Raw genomic sequence first — 22,122 nt, 5'->3', positions numbered from 1 at the left:
ATGTTTTTGCTACTAGTGAAAGCAATGCCAAAATAACCAACGTAAAAGGATCTGGTTCACATCATTTCCAGGGTTGATGTGGATGCGAATGTTTTTGGATTTATGTTCACATACTCTCTGCTCTCCTTCAGGTTTATGAATCATATGAAACACCATGTTGAACTAGATCAGCAGAATGGGGAGGTAGATGTCCATACTATCTGCCAGCACTGTTACAGGCAGTTCTCCACCCCGTTCCAGCTGCAGTGCCACCTAGAGAATGTTCACAGTCCCTATGAATCAACCAGTAAGTGGTGGTAGCCGGGGGTTTGTTTGTTTATTTCAAGATTTCAGTGCAAGTCTCTGGAGAAAGAGGTCTATCCATCCTGGGAGCATGCCATCATGATGCAGGGTGTGATGTGGGGTTACATGTAATTACATTTTCTTGCATGCCTGCAAAAGTTCAAACTAAACTGTAGTATTAGTCCAAAGCGATTTCATTGTCAAGGACATTTTAAAGGTCCAAAACACTCATAATCAGATAATGTTTAGGTTCTGATATGAACCTCCTAAAGGAATTAAATTCTGAGCTAAGGTAACTCCATGGAGCTTTTATTGGGGCTTGTTGTTTATTCTTTTAAACAATAAAATTAATCTAGTGCAGGTGAAAGCAGACTGAAGTCCTCAGTTTATACACATAAGATGTGTTTCCCCACACCATGCTCATCAGTGCCACCTTGTGGGATGAGAAAGTTCAGGTACTATGCCTTACTCAATCTCTTGTAACTTTTCAACTGTCTTAAAACCTGATGACTAGTCATTGTTTATACCTTTCTTTGGACAATGTACATCTTGTATGTTGTACATCTTGCATGCATTTTGTGGTTAGTTTATTGCTAAAATATCTGTCACAGCAATTTCAAAACATGCCAAATGTTATGCTTAGTAAAATTCCACTACTTAAAGTTAGCTTTATTTTATCCGCAACGCATGATGGGACTGTTGTTTTCACACAAGTCTTAGGTTCTTTCTTTGGCCTGTTCTAAAGGTCAACAGGACACTTTTCAGAGTAGCAACTGTGTTAGTCTGTATCCGCAAAAAGAAAATGGACACTTGTCCATTAGAAGCTTAGAATCACAGAAGATTAGGGTTGGAAGAGACCTCAGGAGGTCATCTAGTCCAAACCCCTGCTCAAAGCAGGACCAACACCAACTAAATCATCCCAGCCAGAGCTTTGTCAAGCCAGCCCTTAAAAACCTCTATGGATGGAGATTCTGCCACTGCCCTAGGTAACCCATTCCAGTGCTTCACCACCCTCCTAGTGAAGAGTTTTTCTTAATATCCAACCTAGACTTTCCCCACTGCAACTTGAGACCATTGCTCCTTGTTCCGTCATCTGCCACCACTTACAACAGCCGAGCTCCATCCTCTTTGGAACCCCCTTCAGGTAGTAGAAGGCTGCTATAAAATCCCCCCTCACTCTTCTCTTCTGCAGACTAAATAAGTCCAGTTCCCTCAGCCTCTCCTCATCATTTTCATTGCCCTCTGCTGGACTCTCTCCTATTTGTCCACATCCTTTCTGTAGTAGGGGGCTCAAAACTGGGCTCAATACTCTAGATGTGGCCTCACCTGTGCCGAATAGAGGGGAATAATCACTTCCCTCGATCTGCTGGCAGTGCTCCTACTAATGCAGCCCAATATGCTGCTAGCCTTCTTGGCAACAAGGCACACTGTTGACTCATATCCAGCTTTTCGTCCACTGTAATCCCCAGGTCCTTTTCTGCAGAACTGCCGCTTAGCCAATCAATCCCCAGCCTATAGCAGTGCCTGGGATTCTTCCATCCTAAGTGCAGGACTCTGCACTTGTTCTTGTTGAACCTCATCAGATTTCTTATAGCCCAATCCTCCCATTTGTGTAGGTCACTCTGGACCCTATCCCTACCCTTCATCTTATCTACCTCTCCCCCCAGCTTATTGTCATCTGCGAACTTGCTGAGGGTGCAATCTATCCCATCATCCAGATCATTAATGAAGATATTGAACAAAATCTGCCCCAGGACAGACCCCTGGGGCACGCCGCTTGATACCAGCTGCCAATTAGACATCGAGCCATTGATCTGTACCTGTTGAGCCCGATGATCTAGCCAGCTTTCTATTCACCTTATAGTCCATTCATCCAATCCATATTTTTTTAACTTGCTGGCAAGAATACTGTGGGAGACTGATCTGTAGTTCCCCAGATTCTCCTTCTTCCCTTTTTTTTAAAGATGGGCACTATATTTGCCTTTTTCTAGTGGTCCAGGACCTCCCCCAGTCGCCATGAGTTTTCAAAGATAATGGCCAGTGGCTCTGCAGTCACATCAGCCAACTCCCTCAGCATCCTTGGATGCATTGCATCCGGCCCCATGGACTTTTGCATGTCCAACTTTTCTAAATAGTTCTTAACCTGTTCTTTCACCACTGAGGGCTGCTCCTCTCCTCCCCATACTTTACTACTCAGTGCAGCAGTCTGGGAGCTGACCTTGTCTGTGAAGACCGAGGCAAAAAAAAGCATTGAATACTTCAGCCTTTTCCACATCATCTGTTACTGGATTGTCTCCCCCATTCAGTAAGGGTCCCACACTTTCCCTGGCCCCTTCTTGTTGCTAACATTCTTGTAAAAACCTTTCTTTTTACCCTTGACATGGCTTGCTAGCTGCCACTCCAACTGCATGCTCGAGCAATATTTTTATACTCCTCCCTAGTCATCTGTCCAAATTTCAACTTCTTGTAAGCTTCCTTTTTGTGTTTAAGCTCACTGAAGATTTCTCTGTTAAGCCAAGCTGGTCGCCTGCCATATTTGCTATTCTTTCTGCACGTCGGGATGGCTTGTTTCTGTGCCCTCAGTAACGCTTCTTTAAAATACAGCCAGCTCTCCTAGACTCCTTTCCCCTCATATTAACCTTCCGGGGATCCTGCCCGTCAGTTCCCTGAGGGAGTCAGTCTGCTTTCTGAAGTCCAGGGTGTGTATTCTGCTTCTCTCCTTTCTTCCTTTTGTCAGGATCCTGAACTTGACCATGTCATGGTCAGGGCTGCCCAGATTGCCACCCACTTTTACTTCCCCTACCAATTCTTTCCTATTTGCAAGCAGCAGGTCAAGAGGAGCACAGCCCCTAGTTAGTTCCTCCAACACTTGCACCAGGAAGTTGTCCTCAGCACTCTCTAAAAACTTCCTGGATTGTCTGTGCACTGCTCTATTGCTCTCCCAGCAGATGTTAGGGACATTGAAGTCCCCCATGAGAAACCAGAGTCTGTGATCTGGAAACTACTGTTAGTTTTCTGAAGAAAGCGTCGTCTACCTCATTCTCCTGGTCTGGTGGTCTATAGCAAACACCCACCATGACATCACCCTTGTTGCTGTCGCTTCTAAACTTAACCCAAAGACTCTCAACAGATTTTTCTCCAGTTTCCTATTGGAGCTCTGAGCAATCATACTGCTCCCTTACATACAGTGCAACTCCTCCACCTTTTCTCCCCCACCAGTCCTTCCTGAATAGTTTATACCCATCCATGACAGTGCTCCAGTCTTGTGAGTTACCCCACCAAGTCTCTGTTATTCCAAGCTTAGTTGTGACCTTCCAAATTCATTTCACATAGGGGTTACCAAATAGACTTCAGATGATGTTAAACTTACCTGATCAAAAATGTACTTTTGGAAACAGTGCAGCATTGGCCTGGGCCAAAGGAAATGGAGCTTTTCCATGTTCTTTGACGACTCAGTTTTACTCCCTGCTCAATTGGTTTTGGTGATGCCTTCCAGAAGATGCTGAGAATAGATATAGATAGATATATTTAAATCCATGCCCCAGATGCAAGAGGAGAGAACCAGTAATATTTTGCTTCCTTTAAAGGGATTATATTATCTGATTTCAAAGTCATTCACTGCAACCCTTGTGTTGTGGGGGTTTTAACTGTTACTTTGCTTTTCCTTCCTGTTACAGCGAAGTGCAAGATTTGTGAATGGGCATTTGAGAGTGAACCAATGTTCTTGCAGCATATGAAGGATACCCACAAGCCTGGAGAAATGCCCTACGTTTGTCAGGTATTACACACATTTTAAACTCTGTGCTTTAGACTGTTTCTATGAAGTCCAGGAGGAGGTCTGGAACTTTCCAACAAAGCATTTAAGTAGGTGATTAATCCTATTGGAGTCAGTGCTGAGGGAGCAGACACTAGTCGTTCACATTGGGGGCCTGGAGATTTCTTTTCAGGAAAGAGAAGCTGTCACTCTAGAGGAGAAGATAAGGCTCTGTCACTCACTCACTACATCCCCAGTTGCTGTCTAACCCTGAGATCAGTGCTTGCATCCACTCTCAAGATGCTACCCTTCATAAATTGGCCCCACTGCTGCCTGTCCAATGAGAAAAGGAGAAGAATAAGAAACTTCTAAAATGTAACCTCTTTCAGTGTTACATAGGGCCTGAGTGAATTGTTCTATCTGACATACTGTGACTTGCTTTTCAGTAACTCCCTATTATTCCTGTTTGCACTGTTACTCCCTCTCTTCTTTTTAAATTGGATGGATAGTGTCATTAACTGCTAATTTTATAACCATCTGAAAGAACAGAATTCTCAGGAGAGATCTGTTCTCAGAAATATTAATTTTAAGATTATGTAGTCTCTTCAAAAAAAATCTAAGTGGCTTATTTTTATTCTTTATGGGTATCCCATAGTAAACCCTGATGTTCCCCCCCGACGCCTTAAGATACCGCTCTCTTCTTGTAGCCCTCTATTCTGAGTGATGAGCTCTGAAAGGAAGTAAATCTTACGCAGTCTTCATTACTCCTCAGGTGCTCAGGAACCATGGTTATGGTTGCCATGTAAGAATCTACCTCAATTGACCAGCCCCATTTTTACCTAGATTCATAGATTCATAGATACTAAGGTCAGAAGGGACCATTCTGATCATCTAGTCCGACCTCCTGCACAGCGCAGGCCACAGAATCTCACCCACCCACTCCTATGAAAAACCTCACCCATGTCTGAGCTAATGAAGTCCTTAAATCATGGTTCAAAGACTTCAAAGAGCAGAGAAGCCTCCCTCAAGTCAACCATGCCCCATGCTACAGAGGAAGGCGAAAAACCTCCAGGGCCTCTCCAATCTGCCCTGGAGGAAAATTCCTTCCCGACCCCAAATATGGCGATCAGCTAAACCCTGAGCATATGGGCAAGATTCACCAGCCAGATACCCAGGAAAGAATTTTCTATAGTAACTCAGATCTCATCCATCTAATATCCCATCTCAGGGGATTTGGCCTATTTACCCTGAATATTTAAAGATCAATTACTTACCAAAATCCCATTATCCCATCATACCATCTCCTCCATAAACTTACCAAGTAGAATCTTAAAACCAGATAGATCTTTTGCCCCCACTGCTTCCCTTGGAAGGTTATTCCAAAACTTCACTCCTCTGATGGTTAAAAACCTTCGTCTGATTTCAAGTCTAAACTTCCTGGTGGCCAGTTTATACCCATTTGTTCTTGTGTCCACATTGGTGCTGAGCTTAAATAATTCCTCCACCAAATGCATCCGATGAAGTGAGCTGTAGCTCACGAAAGCTTATGCTCTAATAAATTTGTTAGTCTCTAAGGTGCCACAAGTTCTCCCTCTCCTGTATTTATCCCTCTGATATATTTATAGAGAGCAATCATATCTCCCCTCAGCCTTCTTTTAGTTAGGCTAAACAAGCCAAGCTCCTTAAGTCTCCTTTCATAAGACAAGTTTTCCATTCCTCGGATCATCCTAGTAGCCCTTCTCTGTACCTGCTCCAGTTTGAATTCATCCTTTTTAAACATGGTTGACCAGTACTGCACACAGTATTCTAGGTGAGGTCTCACCAGTGCCTTGTATAACGGTACTAAAACCACCTTATCCCTACTGGAAATGCCTCTCCTGATGCATCCCAAAACTGCATTAGCTTTTTTCACAGCCATATCACATTGGCAGCTCATAGTCATCCTATGATCAACCAATACTCCAAGGTCCTTCTCTTCTGTTACTTCTAGTTGATGCGTCCCCAACTTATAACTAAAATTCTTGTTATTAATCCCTAAATGCATAACCTTACACTTCTCACTATTAAATTTCATCCTATTACTATTAATCCAGTTTACAAGGTAATCCAGATCCTCCTGTATAATATCCCGATCCTTCTCCGAATTGGCAATACCTCCAGCTTTGTATCGTCTGCAAACTTTATTATCACACTCCCACTTTTTGTGCCAAGGTCAGTAATAAAAAGATTAAATAAGATTGGTCCCAAAACCGATCCCTGAGGAACTCCACTGGTAACCTCCCTCCAACCTGACAGTTTGCCTTTCAGTAGGACCCGTTGCAGTCTCCCCTTTAACCAATTCCTTATCCACCTCTTGATGTTCATATTGATCCCCATCTTCTCCAATTTAACTAATAATTCCCCATGTGGCACGGTATCAAATGCCTTACTGAAATCTAGGTAAATTAGATCCACTGCATTTCCTTTATCTAAAAAATCTGTTACTTTTTCAAAAAGGAGATTAGGTTGGTTTGGCACGATCTACCTTTTGTAAAACCATGTTTTATTTTGTCCCATTTACCATTGACTTCAATGTCCTTAACTAATTTCTCCTTCAAAATTTTTTCCAGGACCTTGCATACTACAGATGTCAAACTAACTGGCCTGTAGTTACCTGGATCACTTTTTTTTCCCTTTCTTAAAAATAGGAACTATATTAGCAATTCTCCAATCATTCGGTACTACTCCTGAGTTTACAGATTCATTAAAAATTCTTGCTAATGGGCTTGCAATTTCAGGTGCCAATTCCTTTAATATTCTTGGATGAAGATTATCTGGGCCCCCCGATTTAGTCCCATTAAGCTGTTTCAGTTTTGCTTCTACCTCAGATATGGTAATATCTACCTCTATATCCTCATTCCCATTTGTCATGCTACCATTATCCCCAAGATCCTCTTTAGCCTTATTAAAGACTGAGGCAAAGTATTTGTTTAGATATTGGGCCATGCCTAGATTATCTTTAACCTCCACTCCATCCTCAGTGTTAAGCAGCCCCCACTTCTTCTTTCTTAGTTTTCTTCTTATTTATATGGCTATAGAACCTTTTACTATTGGTTTTAATTCCCTTTGCAAGGTCCAACTCTACTCGACTTTTAGCCTGTCTCACTTTATCCCTACATGTTCTGACCTCAATTAGGTAGCTTTCCTTGCTGATCCCTCCCATCTTCCACTCCCTGTATGCTTTCTGCTTCTTCTTAATCACCTCTCTAAGATGCTTGCTCATCCAGCTTGGTCTACAACTCCTTCCTATGAATTTTTTCCCCTTTCTTGGGATACAGACTTCTGATAGCTTCTGCAGGTTTGATTTAAAGTAATCCCAGGCCTCCTCCACCTTTAGATCCATAAGTTCTTCAGTCCAATCCACTTCCCTAACTAATTTCCTTAATTTTTGAAAGTCAGCCCTTTTGAAATCAAAAACCCTAGTTGCAGATTTATTTTTGTTAATCCTTCCATTTAGTTTGAACTGAATTAGCTCATGATCACTTCTGCCAAGATTATCCCCTACAACCATTTCTTCTATGAGGTCCTCGCTACTCACCAAAATTAAATCTAAAATGGCATCCCCTCTAGTCAGTTCAGCAACTACTTGATGAAGGAATCCATCAGCTATCGCATCTAGGAAAATCTGAGCCCTATTATTATTACTAGCACTGGTCCTCCAGTCTATATCTGGGAAGTTAAAGTCTCCCATGATCATGCAGTTTCCATTAGTATTTACTTTATTAAAGACATTAAAAAGGGCTCTATTCATATCCAAATTAGATCCCGGAGGTCTATAGCACACCCCAAGCACTATCGTAGGAGAGGCTTTACTAGTTTTCTTCCCCAATGTAATTTTTGCCCAGACGGACTCTGTCTGATCCATTGCATCGCTTCTTATTTCTTTACATTCTACCTCATCATTAATATACAATGCTACTCCACCCCCTTTACCTTTGTTTCTGTCTTTCCTAAAGAGCACATACCCTTCAATACCTGTAGTCCAGTCATGACTACTATTCCACCCTGTTTCTGTTATCCCTATAATATCTGGTTTCACTTCCTGCACCAGTAGCTCTAGTTCCTCCATTTTGTTACCTAGGCTCCTCGCATTGGTGGACAAACATCTTAATTTTTTACCTGATAGAGATCACTCACTGTTAGGTCTCACTTCCTATTATATCTCCCTTCCTGCTTACTTCAGATAAGTTCATTCAGTAACTTAAGGGATGTAGGTTAGCAGCTGCTTAGATGCTTCAGTGAAAGTAACCATATACTACAGTGATAGATGTGATATAAATTCCTAGATTACTTCCATGTTAATTGTTTGCATTTGTTCTTCCCCAGGTCTGTCAGTATCGTTCATCGCTTTACTCTGAAGTGGATAGCCATTTCCGAATGATCCACGAGGACACACGGCACCTGCTCTGTCCTTATTGCCTGAAAGTCTTTAAGAATGGCAATGCCTTCCAGCAGCATTTCATGAGGCACCAGGTAACCCAAGTACGGAATTAGGTTATATTCTTCTCAACGTTTTGGTTAAAATGGTTCACTTTTCACAGAAACTTCATTGGGAATGGAGTACATGCCTAAAGCTGAATCAGGGCCTGAAACAGGCAATGTGCCCACTTCATCACACACACTCTCACACGCATGACTATGCCTCTTACCTCAGCTATGATTAGCACAAATATCATGTGTTTTCCTTGTCGGTACTTGTTTCCATTTTGTAATTAACAAAGATTGTTGGTGGGTGATATCAGCCCTTTATCCTTCTGGGTGAAAAGTTCAGATTCCAGAAAATAAATTCCATCCCACAGACCATGTTTTGTACAGCTGTTGGGAAGCTCTATTTCCATTTTTGTTGCCTAGAATGGTGACCTCATTTAAGTGTGAGTAGTTCTAAGCGTACTTATAAATTATGTAAAATTAGTGCTTTTGGCAGGTAGCAGATTGACAACCCTGGAAGCCCTTAGTTTACCCACAGAACAGGTATAGGATAGGCATTGGAAAGGCAAGCAGCTTCCACGTGCTACTCTGCCAGCGTGCCTCAGCTATGACTTGGAGAAAACCCCCTCTAGGAGAAAGAGAAGAGTTCATTTTTCTTGACCCTGCAGTTCTTGGTACCTCTGCAGATAAAGGGACCAATTGCTGGGGTGAAGGTGATTTTATGATGTGGACACGTTAGCCACTAGAAATGGAACAAACACCACCAGTAACTATTTTTAATACAGCATTTTCAAATGGCACCTAAACTTGGCTGGACTTAAGGTCAAGGGAATAAAAGAAAGAGAAGCCATTGTTTTGGTTTCTTTAAATAAATAAAATAAACCACCCAAGAGCTTCCCTTTTTGCCTCCACTCTCCAAAATTAAAAATTCCTTTTTTATTTTGCTTTAGAAGAAGAGTGTTTATCACTGTAACAAGTGTCGGCTGCAATTCCTATTTGCCAAGGATAAAATTGAACACAAGCTGCAGCACCACAAAACTTTCCGAAAGCCGAAACAGCTAGAAGGACTGAAACCTGGAACCAAGGTAAGGGATCCAAGCTAGACAGCAGCCCTTGCTCCTCCTCCTACATTTTCTCAGAAGTATAGCAACAGTATCAATATGTACCTCCTAAAAATTCCAGCAGCATTTTTCTACAAGTTTTTACTAGATGCCATAAAACAGGCGTTTGCAGAATGTGCATCACTTCATATCTGCACCTGTTGGGACAGATTGATTCCACCTGCCATTCCATGTTAAGTTAAGCAGACCATTGCAAAGCTGAGGAGCAGAGATCAGGAGTGGGGCAGCACATCTCTTAAGATATGCAAAGCTGAGATATCTGTCATTTGCTGCAGGTTACAATTAGAGCATCTAGAGGACAGCCGCGGACAGTGCCAGTATCTTCGTCTGATGCGCCACAGGGCACCTTGCAGGAAGCTACTCCACTGACGACTTCTACGGACCCCCAGCCCATCTTCCTGTACCCACCCGTCCAGAGGAACATCCAGAAGAGAGCAGTCAAGAAAATGTCAGAACTTCTTGCTAAGTTTCAAACTAAAAGGTTGTTAAAGAAAATGCAGTCAGCTATGTTATGCCACCATTGATGGCAGTCTGCTCCTCGGCACTGTGCAGTTTCGGCTTGTCCACTGCCAGGAAGAACTATCATGCCAGGAGAAGCCAGCTTTCCACAAGACCAGGATTAAGTCAAATGATTTAAACAGTTTTTTTTTAATTTTCTCTTTTGTGGGGTTTTCCCTGTAGAGAGCCCAGAGGAGCCTCCCTCTTTCTCTTCCCTCTCTCATACTGTCTCCCTTAGAGGTCCCACATTGCAGCCTTAATTTTTCTGGTTAGGGTAGTCCACTGCATTTGAGTACATGGCATAAGAGAGTGATTCCTTAACGAGGTATCACAAATGGTGAAACTAAAGCCTAACGCTAAGACAATCATTGTAGCTAGGGCTGAAAATATAGGTCAGAGGAGATTATTTTGACAGCAGTTTTTTCTGGAAGTTTGCCTCTGTCAATGATAGTCTTCACTGTTTGCTGGTTAGCTTTGTCTTTTGTGTCTGCCAGCCTGAAAGGGTTTGTAGTAACAAGATTTATAACTCCACAAGGTATCTGTACAGCCACTGATGAGAATGTCCCCTTTCATCTGCAGGAGTGTTCTGGGGAGGCAGACGTGCTTGGAGTGCAGCTTCGAAATCCCAGATTTCCCAAACCACTTCCCTACCTACGTCCACTGTTCGCTGTGTCGTTATAGCACTTGCTGCTCCAGAGCTTATGCCAACCATATGATCAGTAGGTGTAAAAGGACTCTCTAGAAAAGCAAACCTCTCTAATACACTGGAACCCCCTCTCCCTTAGATTGACATTCTCCTTTACTGGGGCATCAGTAAGTTCCAGTTCACTAGAAGTGGGTTATAGGGCAGTGTGCATGTGGTTTGTATCAATGCAAAGGGCGGTAATGGGTTTCTTTATACACCTAAACGATTTGAGCGAACAGTTGAGGGCAAATACTGGATGAGGATTAATCTCAGTGGATTTCAGTTCACATAAGGGACGTGCACAGACACACGCACCCCGACTCCTTTTAATTTGTCAGCCACCTAGAAATATCCCGTCTAACTTTTGCAGCTGCCCTTCCCATTCAGAATCAGGATTTGGTGATCCTGCTCTAGACCATTGGGCCTAAAACCTCTCCAAGTTATTGAGCATCAGTGACTGTGACAAGTCTCGGAGTAGCAGCTGTGTTAGTCTGTATTCGCAAAAAGAAAAGGAGTACTTGTGGCACCTTAGAGACTAACAAATTTATTTGAGCATAAGCTTTCGTGAGCTACAGCTCACTTCATCGGATGCATTCAGTGAAAAATACAGTGGGGAGATTTATATACATAGAGAACATGAAACAATGGGTGTTACCAGACACACTGTAAGGAGAGTGATCACTTAAGATGAGCTATTACCAGCGGGGGAGGGGGAGAAAACCTTTTGTAGTAATAATCAAGGTGGGCCATTTCCAGCAATTGACAAGAACCTCTGAGGAATAGCTGGGGGTGAGAGGGGGAAATAACATGGGGGAAATAGTTTTACTTTGTGTAATGACCCATCCACTCCCAGTCTCTATTCAAGCCTAAGTTAATTGTATCCAGTTTGCAAATTAATTCCAATTCAGCAATCTCTCATTGGAGTCTGTTTTTGAAGTTTTTTTTGTTGAAGGATAGCCACACTTAGGTTTGTAATCGAGTGACCAGAGAGATTGAAGTGTTCTCCGACTGGTTTTTGAATGTTAGAATTCTTGACGTCTGATTTGTGTCCATTTATTTTTTTACGTAGAGACTGTCCAGTTTGACCAATGTACATGGCAGAGGGGCATTGTTGGCACATGATGGCATATATCACATTGGTAGATGCGCAGGTGAACGAGTCTCTGATAGTGTGTCTGATGTGATTAGGCCCTATGATGGTGTCCTCTGAATAGATATGTGGACAGAGTTGGCAACAGGCTTTGTTGCAAGGATAGGTCCTGGGTTAGTGGTTCTGTTGTGTGGTGTGTGGTTGCTGGTGAGTATTTGCTTCAGGTTGGGGGGCTGTCTGTAAGCAAGGACTGGCCTGTCTCCCAAGATCTGTGAGAGTGATGGGTCGTCCTTCAGGATAGGTTGTAGATCCTTGATGATGCGTTGGAGAGGTTTTAGTTGGGGGCTGAAGGTGATGGCTAGTGGCGTTCTGTTATTTTCTTTGTTGGGCCTGACCTGTAGTAGGTAACTTCTGGGTGCTCTTCTGGCTCTGTCTGTTTCTTCACTTCAGCAGGTGGGTATTGTAGTTGTAAAAATGCTTGATAGAGATCTTGTAGGTGCTGTCTCTGTCTGAGGGGTTGGAGCAAATGTGGGTGTATTGTAGAGCTTGGCTGTAGACAATGGATCATGTGGTGTGATCTGAGTGAAAGCTGGAGGCATGTAGGTAGGAATAGCGATCACTAGGTTTCCAGTATAGGGTGGTGTTTGTGACCATCGCTTATTAGCACCGTAGTGTCCAGGAAGTGGATCTCTTGTGTGGACTGGTCCAGGCTGAGGTTGATGGTGGGATGGAAATTGTTGAAATCATGGTGGAATTTCTCAAGGGCTTCTTTTCCATGGGTCCAGATGATGATGTCATCAATGTAACACAAGTAGAGTAGGGGTATTGGGGGACGAGAGCTGAGGAAGCATTGTTCTAAGTCAGCTATGAAAATGTTGGCATACTGTGGGGCCATGCGGGTACCCATCGCAGTGCTGATTTGAAGGTATACATTGTCTCCAAATGTTAAATAGTTATGGGTGAGGACAAAGTCACAAAGTTCAGCCACCAGGTTTGCCGTGACATTATCGGGGATACTGTTCCTGACGGCTTGTAGCCCATCTTTGTGTGGAATGTTGGTGTAGAGGCTTCTACATCCATAGTGGCCAGGATGGTGTTTTCAGGAAGATCACCGATGGATTTGTAGTTTCCTCAGGAAGTTAGTGGTGTCTCGAAGATAGCTGGGAGTGCTGGTAGCGTAGGGCCTGAGGAGGGAGTCTACATAGCCAGACAATCCTGCTGTCAGGGTGCCAATACCTGAGATGATGGGGCGTCCAGGATTTCCAGATTTATGGATCTTGGGTAGCAGATAGAACACCCCTGGTCGGGGTTCCAGGGGTGTGTCTGTGCGGATTTGTTCTTGTGCTTTTTCAGGGAATTTCTTGAGCAAATGGTGTCGTTTCTTTTGGTAATCCTCAGTGGGATCACAGGGTAATGGCTTGTAGAAAGTGGTGTTGGAGTCTGTTTCCCTTCAAGTACTGTGAGCAGCAGTAGGGAAAGCCGGCACAAGGGAGCAAACCAGCACATAGGGCTAATGACAATTGAGTGCTTAGTTGCAATTCAGAACCGTTTAATAAACACGTGTCTGTGCGGATTTGTTCTTGTACTTTTTCAGGGAGTTTCTTGAGCAAATGCTGTAGTTTCTCTGATCCCATCAGGTGCATCCGATGAAGTGAGCTGTAGCTCACAAAAGCTTATGCTCAAATAAATTTGTTAGTCTCTAAGGTGCCACAAGTATTCCTTTTCTTTTTGCGAGTACAGACTAACACGGCTGCTACTCTGAAACTTCTCCTTACAGTGTGTATGATAACACCCATTGTTTCATGTTCTCTGTGTATATAAATCATCTCCCCACTGTATTTTCCACTGAATGCATCCGATGAAGTGAGCTGTAGCTCACAAAAGCTTATGCTCAAATAAATCTGACTGTGACAAATAACACATTACTAGGTGAGAACTGTCATTAACTGCCATCTCGTGCAAATTGCTGAGAGGTGTGGATTTCAGAGCAGGGATATTGCTGTCTTGCTCCTAAAACAGGTTCAAGTATATAGTTCATTGAAAGATGTACTTAATCGCCCAAGCCTACAGATTCTGGAAAACAATGGATGGATGCAGCACAGTTGCCCCCAGAGCCAGGCTCAAGCAGTTTAATCAGGGATAGGAATCCCATTCCCCTGAAACCTTAATTGAAAGATAGGGAAACTTACAACAGAATGGTTCAAAAATAGGATCAGGTTTCTCTGAATAAGTGTGCATGATTTTTTGTCTGGCTTAAATATGCAGAATAATCCTGAGCCGCTAGTAAATATGTTTGTTTTTTTATCTTACAGCAACCACGTTCCTCGGAAGAGTCCAAAATACTTGGCCTTGTTTAAAAACTATACTGCCTGGTAATGCCAGACTTGATTACAACTTATTTTAATTTCCTAACCATCTAAAGTGATTTATTTTCTGATCTTCTAACTCTGCCATCTTCTGTAATTATTCACTTTCTCAAGAAGATCCAATATATTTTTTCTGTAATAGCAAAAAGGTGTTTAAACAGAGCACAAGATCCTGGATCATACTTTACCCTGGATACCTGCAACTCCTAATGACTTCTTAGGGCAGGTCTGCACTACAGCCTGGATCGACGCTCTGAGATCGATCCTCTGGCAGTCAATTTAGCGGGTCTAGATCCACCAAATCGACAGCAGATCGCTCTCCAGTCAACCCCTGTACTCTACCCCCAACGAGAAGAGTAAGACCCCTGCAGTGTAGACCCCGCGGTAACTTGACCTAAGGTACGTCAACTCCAGCTACATTATTCACGTAGCTGGAGTTGCATAGCGTAGGTTGACTTACTGCGGTAGTGTAGACATAGCCTTAGTGTGAGCTAACTTCATGTGGCACATAATGGGAAATGCACTTAAGCAGTTGAAGGCAGAATTTGGTCATAAGAATGGCCATACTCGGTCAGATCAATGATCTGTCCCAGACCAGTATCCTGTTTTCCAATAGTGGCCAGTGTCAGAAGCTTCAGAAGGAGTGAACAGAACAAGGCACTTTACTGAGTGATCTACACCCTGTCATACAGTCCCAGCTTCTTTTAGGACACCCAGAGCATGAGATTGCATCCCTGACCCTCTTAGTTAATAGCCATCGATAGATCTATCCTCCAGTAACTTTATCTAATTATTTTTTTAATTCAGTTATACTTTTGGCCTTTATAACATCCCCTGGCAATGACTTCCCCAGTTTGACTGTGTGGTATGTGAAGAAGTACTTCCTTATACTTGTTTTAAACCTGCCTATTACTGAACTACTGATCCCTGGTTCTTGTGTTATGTGGAAGGGTGAATAACATATCCTTATTCACTTTGTCCACACCATTCATGATTTTCTAAACCTCTAGCATATCTCCCCTCAGTTGTCTCTTTTCCAAGCTGAACAGTCCTGTCTTTTTAATCTCTCCTCACATGAAAGCTGTACCATCCCCCTAATAATTTTTGTTGCCCTTCTGTGTACTTTTTCCAATTCTAATCCATCTTTTATGAGATGGGATGACCATAACTGCACGCAGTATTCAAAGTATGGGCATACCATGTTTTTAATATATGGTGGTATTATGATATTATCTATCCGTTTTCTGATGGTTCCCAGCGTTCTGTTAGGTTTTTTGACTGGTGCACATTAAACGGATGTTTTCAGAGAACTATCCACGATAACTCCAAGATTGCTTTCTTGTGTGGTAACAGCTGATTTAGACACCATCATTTTGTATGTATACTTGGAATTATGTCTTCCAGTGTGCATTACTTTGCATTTATCAACATTGAATATCATCTGCCATTTTGTTGCCCAGTCACCCAGTTTTGTGAGTCCCTTTGTAACTCTTTGCAGTCTGCTTTGGACCTAACTGTCTAGAGTAATTTTGTATCATCTGAAAATTTTGCCAACTCACTGTTTTACCTTTTTTTTTTTTTCCCTAATCATTTGTGACTGTTAAACAGCACTAGTCCCAGTACGGGTCTTTGGGGGACCTTGCTGTTTACCTTTCTCCACTGTGAAAACTGATAATTTAGTCCTACTCTTTGTTTTCTATCTTTTAACCAGTCACTGATCCAGGAGAGGAACTTGACTCTTTTTCCCATGACTGCTTACTTTGCTTAAGATCCTTTGATGAGGGACCTTGTCAAAGGCTTTCTGAAAGGCAAAGTACACTGTGTGCACTAGATCACCCTTGTCCATACATTTGTTTACCCCCTCCTCAAAGAAATCTGATAGATTGATGAGGCATGATTTCCCTTTACAAAAGCTGTATTGGCTCTTGCCCAACGTATCGTGTTCATCTATGTGTCTGATAATTCTGTTCTTTACTGTAGTTTAAACTATTTTGCTGGTACTGAAATTAGGCTCACCAGACTGTAATTGCCAGGATTGGCTCTGGTGCCTTTTTTAAAAATTGGCATCACGTTAGCTCTCCACCACTCATCTGGCACAGAGGTTGATTTAAATGATAGGTTACATGTCATAATTAGTAGTTCTGCAATTTCATATTTGAGTTCCCTCAGAAATCTGGTCCTGGTGATTTATTTCTTTTTAAAGTGTTTGTTCCAAAACCTCCTCTACTGACACCTCAATCTGGGACAGTTCCTCAGCTTTGTCATCTAAAAAAAATGGCTCAGGTGTGGGTATCTCCTTACATCCTCTCCAGTGAAGACCGATGCAGAGAATTCATTTAGCTTCTCATCAATGACCTTTTCTTCCTTGAGTGCATCTTTAGCACCTCAGTTGTCCAGTGGCCCTGCTGATTGTTTGACCAGCTTCCTGCTTCTGATGTACTTTAAATTTTTTTTTTTACTTTTAGTTTTTGTCTTTTGCTAGTTGTTCTTTAAATTCTTTTTTGACTTGCCAGGATGTATGTTCCTTTCTGTTTTTCTTCATTAGGATTTGACTTTCAGTTTTTAAAAGATGTCTTTTTGTCTTTAACCGCCTCTTTTACTCTGTTGTTTAGCCATGATGGCTTTTTTCTGGTCCTCTTACTGTTTTTTGGGAGCGGGGATACATTTAGTTTGAGCCTCTATTATGGTGTTTTTAAAAAAATTTCCATGCAGCTTGCACACATTTCACTTTTGTGACTGTTTCTTTTAATTTCCGTTTAACTAGCCTCCTCGTTTTTGTGTAGTTCCCCTTTTTGAGGTTAAGTGCTACTGTGGTGTATTTTCTCCCCTACAAGGATGTAAATTTAATTACATTGTGGTCGATATTGCCAAGTGGTTCAGCTATATTCGCCTCTTGGACAAGATCCAATCCTGGACCAGATCCAGTCCTCCACTTAGAACTAAATCAAAAATTGCTTCTCCCCTTGTGGGTTCCAGGATTAGCTGCTCCAAGAAGCAGTCAGTAATGGTGTCTAGAAATTTTATCTCTGCATCCCGTCCCGAGGTGACATGTACCCAGTCAATAAGGAGGTAATATTAATGGGGGATTTCAACTAAGTTTTCTGTTTTTATAGCCTCTTTAATCTCCATGAGAACTTTCCATATCTCTTTATTAATGGTTGCTGCTTTATATGAAATGCATATATTTGTTGTGATGCTGGTGTTATTATACACTTCTTTTCTCTTCCCCCTCCTAGCGGGGTAAAGTTGGCCTGTGCCTCCTGTCTTTTTGCAACATCTGAAGGTGATGCAATGGCCAAGCATCTGGTCTTCAATCCATCACATGAGTTCAGTAACATCATTTTCCGAGGTAAGATTTTGAGATGAAGCAGAAATGTCACATTATACTGTAGCGTAATAGTAATGTTGGGCATAATGCATTATTTATAGACTATGGGCCAGATGCTTCCCTGGTGTATCTATTTGGGATGAATTTGGCCTGTAATTCCTCTAGCTTTCCATGATATTTATATGTAAAACATAGAGTAGATTCATAGATTAGAAGGTCAGAAGCAACCATTGTGATCAGCTAGTCTGACCTGCTGTATAACCCAGGCCATAGGACTTGTAGGTAGATGTGTAGTGTTGTGGACCCTTCATAACAGAATGAGAGAGTCTCTTTATTCTGGAGGTTTGAGGGGTTGGTTTAATATCTCCTTTCCTGTTTTGTATATAGTTACAGCTATATGGCAGTGGGACTCATCCAGGGGCTGCATGAATGCTGTTAGTAAGTTTCTCTTCCTCTGAGACCCTGTTGAACCAGTGAGAGGCTAAGAGGCATTGTGCTGCTGAGAAATTACGATTTTGGATGCGTCTTAAAACTTGCATCCTAGACACTTGACATTAAATATCCCTATTACATTTTGCTAAAGGAAGGCGTTACCTCCAATGGCCTGGGCAAATTCCAATTTACTGGCCTATATCCGGCCTAACTATATTCCTCCTGTGACTTCAAATGAATACAGTATTTCTCTGCTGGTTTTAATGGTCATTGTCTAGTGTTACTGTGCATTGTTAGCTGCTGTGCATCATCCCAGAGGTGGCTGCATTTCAGTGTTGGATACAATGATTACTCTATGGGTGTGAAATTATACATATGAAGTGTTTGCAAATTGTGTTGAGATCCTTCAGGATGACTGGCGCTGTAGAGGTACAAGATCATCATCTTAGAAAAATGATTTTTGTTGTTGTTGTCTGTCTTGATGTTTCACTTTCTGTTTGCAAACTAACCTCCAAATATTTCCTTTTTCAGGGCCCACTTGGATTTCACATTCAAGGTAAACTGTTTGACATCTCTCATCCACCAAATACTCTTCTAGTTTTTGTTCCCTGTTTTTGTTTTTCTTGTTTTAAGCTGTTTCTTTGTGTTCTCTCCCTTCAAGGCACAGCCAGCCCCATGACGGAAGCATGAAGAATATATACTCCACCTATCCCCCAAGTAAAGCTGCTACTGTGAAAACAAAGCCTTTGTTAGCTGAGAAGGATGAGTTGGAGCCTGAGGCAGTGCTAGAGGCATATAAGAGACCTGCGGTTAGTCAGGAGGAAGAGTGCTTAAATATTGATGATCAAGAAGAACAGCCAGCAAAAGAGCCCGAATCTGTAAGCAAAAAGGAACAACTGTCCGTGAAAAAGCTTCGTGTCGTACTGTTTGCTTTGTGCTGCAACACTGAACAGGCAGCAGAGCACTTCAGGAATCCTCAGAGGCGTATCAGGCGCTGGCTGCGGAGGTTTCAAGCTTTCCAAGAAGACAACTTAGCATCTTTGTCAGAGGGCAAGTACCTCAGCTTAGAGGCTGAAGAGAAGCTAGCAGAGTGGGTCCTCACACAAAGAGAGCAGCAGCTGCCTGTGAACGAGGAGACTCTCTTTCAGAAGGCAACCAAGATTGGCCGATCCCTTGAGGGAGGCTTCAAGATCTCCTACGAATGGGCAGTGAGGTTCATGCTCAGGCACAACCTCAGCATGCACACCCGCAGAGCAGTGGCTCACCCTCTCCCCAAAGACGTCGATGAAAATGCCAGCTGCTTCATTGAGTTTGTGCAACGGCAGATCCACACCCAGGACCTGCCGCTCTCCATGATCGCAGCTATTGACGAGATCTCTCTTTTCCTTGATGTGGAGGTACTGAGCAGCGACGACAGGAAAGAGAATGCATTGCAGACAGTGGGGACCGGGGAGCCCTGGTGCGACGTTGTCCTCGCTATCTTAGCTGATGGCAGCATTCTGCCAACTTTGGTGTTCTACAGGGGTCATGTAGAGCAGCCTGCCAATGTGCCGGAGTCTATTATATTGGAAGCAAAGGAGAATGGGTACAGCGATGATGAAATCATGGAGCTGTGGTCTTCTAGAGTGTGGCAGAAGCACACGGAGTGCCAGAACAGCAAGGGCATGCTGGTGCTGGATTGCCACCGAACACATCTGTCTGAAGAGGTACTTTCCTTACTGAACGCATCCAGCACTCTGCCAGCCGTAGTCCCTGCTGGCTGCAGCTCCAAAATCCAACCCCTAGATGTGTGCATAAAAAGGACTGTGAAAAACTTCTTGCATAAAAAGTGGAAAGAGCAAGCCAAGGAAATGGCGGACTCCACATGTGATTCGGACATTCTCCTCCAGCTGGTTTTATGCTGGCTGGCGGAGGTTCTGGAGGTCATTGGCGACTGTCCTGAACTCGTGCAACAGTCCTTCCTGGTGGCTAGCGTGCTGCCGGGCCCCGATGGCACGGCCAACTCTCCCACACGCAATGCCGACATGCAGGAGGAGCTGATTGCCTCTCTGGAGGAGCAGCTGAAGCTGAGCGATGAGCTGCAGGACGAAGAAGTTGGGTTCCAGGATAGGACCCATGCCGAAGAATCTACAGACCCAGAAATCCTCCACCAGCTCTTTGAAGGGGAAAGCGAGACTGAATCCTTCTATGGCTTTGAAGATGCTGATTTGGATCTGATGGAAATCTGAGCACTAATCTGAGAATCATGATCCAGAAAGGGTTATTTTTTAAATAAATGTTGGATGAGACCATTACACTTCCCTGTGGATTTGTGGGATTAGGAAATTTGTAGGTGATCACTCAGATTAATAGCCATTTATGCTGTTCATTTATAAGTTTTGTGCTTTTTTTTAAAAAGAAAAAAAAATCACTGTGTTGGTATTTTCTGAAGCTATATTGTGGGTGAATATTTTTGCGTTTTCTTTACCTCACTGTATCATAGTTTTCTGTTTTATTGTGCAAAAATGTTTTGAATTATACTACATCGTCAATGTGACCATTTCTAAAGAAAGGAAAAAAAATGTAGCTAATGAACCAGTATATAAATCTTTTGGTTGTCTTAACACAGATTTTTTTTTTTTTTTAAACACCTGACCCAGAGATTTAGGTTTCTGTAGTAACTTTAGATATGAATTATTGCTTTAATGTGTGAAACCTTCTATTATTGGCCATTAAGATTTGGGTTTTTGTTTCTTTTTTAAAAAAGAAAAGAAGAGCAATGACTTTGCTTGTGAATCTTGACACAGGGTAAAACACAAGCAATAGAATTTTGCCTGTTCAATGCCAGCAACGGTTCTTAGGAGCCATTAGTATTTGAACTGGGGTTGAACTGAGATCTACATTTAGGGAGTTAGGTACAGTGTTAAAGCCAGCCTCTCGTTTTTGAGTAGACTTCATGACAACTGGAGGACACTGTGTGTGATGGTTTCATTTCTCCACCCAGGAAACCATCTGACACCCACCCACCTTGCTCCAAAGAATTACTGACAGAGGGTACATGACGGAAGAGACAAGACAAGCCTGTCTTGATCTTCCTGTACAATAGATGGGAGCTAAAACTATATGGACCATTAAACAACCTTTTTAAACTACTAGTAGTTGATAAACCTGCTTTAACCAGTGGCATCAGACACTACGTTCCTTAGAATTAGAAAATCTGATTTAATGAAACAAACTGTGATGTGCACAAAAGGAAGACATTTGTTTTTATTTTTCACTGCCAGCTTAAATTTTTCTACAATTTGCATGTTTGAGGGTTTTTTAATTGTATGTATTATGGTATAAACTGAAAGCATTTTGACATACAAAAATCAGAAGCACCTGCACCTTTCTGTTTCCGTAGAGGTTTTTAAGAACCTTCCCTATTACCCAAGGAAAGCAGGAGGCAGCATGTGCAGACCTGTAAATGGTTCATCTTTAAAGTGTACATAAGTGGAACATTTAATAAAACCAGGGAAATGGATTTATAAATATGTGTTTTTATTATGGAGAACTATTTAACTCTTGTGACTTTGATAGAAAAGTACATATTATCCTAAATTAATTCTCTTGCTCCTCTGAACGCTGCAAAAAATGTGAAGCTGATGAAGTTTTTTGTTTGACCTGACCAATTCCTGATTTGATTCAGTTTGTACACAAATCCCCTGCTTGGGAAGGGACTCAGTAGCTCAGTGTGTCTGGAAAAAAGCCAGAGATGGGATAGTAATGAAATGGCTTTACATGTAGTTAACACTTAGAGCCTGATTCTGCCCTCACTTGTACCTGTGCAACCCTCCATAAAATCAATGTGACTTTACCAGAGTTTGGCCGCTAACTGCCATATATTAACTACAGAAGGTTAAGTGGGACAGCCTGTTGTCCTGACTTCAAGGGGTTTTTAAAAAAAGTCTGAAAAGCATAAATACATATTTATACTCTACTGTATAAATATATTAATTACATTTCGTCTTTATTTGGCAACCTGCATTCTTAAACTACAGCTTAAAGTTAAGTTTTTATCTCATAGATACTGGTAAATGCACTCTATTCAAATTAAACTTAAGCAGCAGTCATGTATTAT

General features: G+C 42.2%; 1 protein-coding gene across 1 annotated transcript in view; it reads left to right on the top strand.

The window, feature by feature from the left end:
• POGZ (pogo transposable element derived with ZNF domain) overlaps positions 1 to 21,533 on the top strand; it is a 64,424-nt gene extending 42,891 nt beyond the window's left edge. Inside the window, 10 exon segments of the mRNA XM_038383051.2 lie at positions 132 to 286; positions 3,960 to 4,060; positions 8,402 to 8,548; positions 9,454 to 9,588; positions 9,900 to 10,072; positions 10,702 to 10,845; positions 14,210 to 14,269; positions 17,500 to 17,612; positions 18,555 to 18,579; positions 18,685 to 21,533. Coding sequence (XP_038238979.1) covers positions 132 to 286; positions 3,960 to 4,060; positions 8,402 to 8,548; positions 9,454 to 9,588; positions 9,900 to 10,072; positions 10,702 to 10,845; positions 14,210 to 14,269; positions 17,500 to 17,612; positions 18,555 to 18,579; positions 18,685 to 20,251 — 2,620 coding nt within the window. The 3' untranslated portion in view covers positions 20,252 to 21,533.
• Positions 21,534 to 22,122: the final 589 nt, after the last annotated feature.

This window comes from Dermochelys coriacea, chromosome 24 (assembly GCF_009764565.3).
Source record: "Dermochelys coriacea isolate rDerCor1 chromosome 24, rDerCor1.pri.v4, whole genome shotgun sequence".
Taxonomy (NCBI): domain Eukaryota; kingdom Metazoa; phylum Chordata; order Testudines; family Dermochelyidae; genus Dermochelys; species Dermochelys coriacea.
Note: the sequence above shows the minus strand (reverse complement) of the source record. Positions and strands in the feature narration are given on the sequence as shown.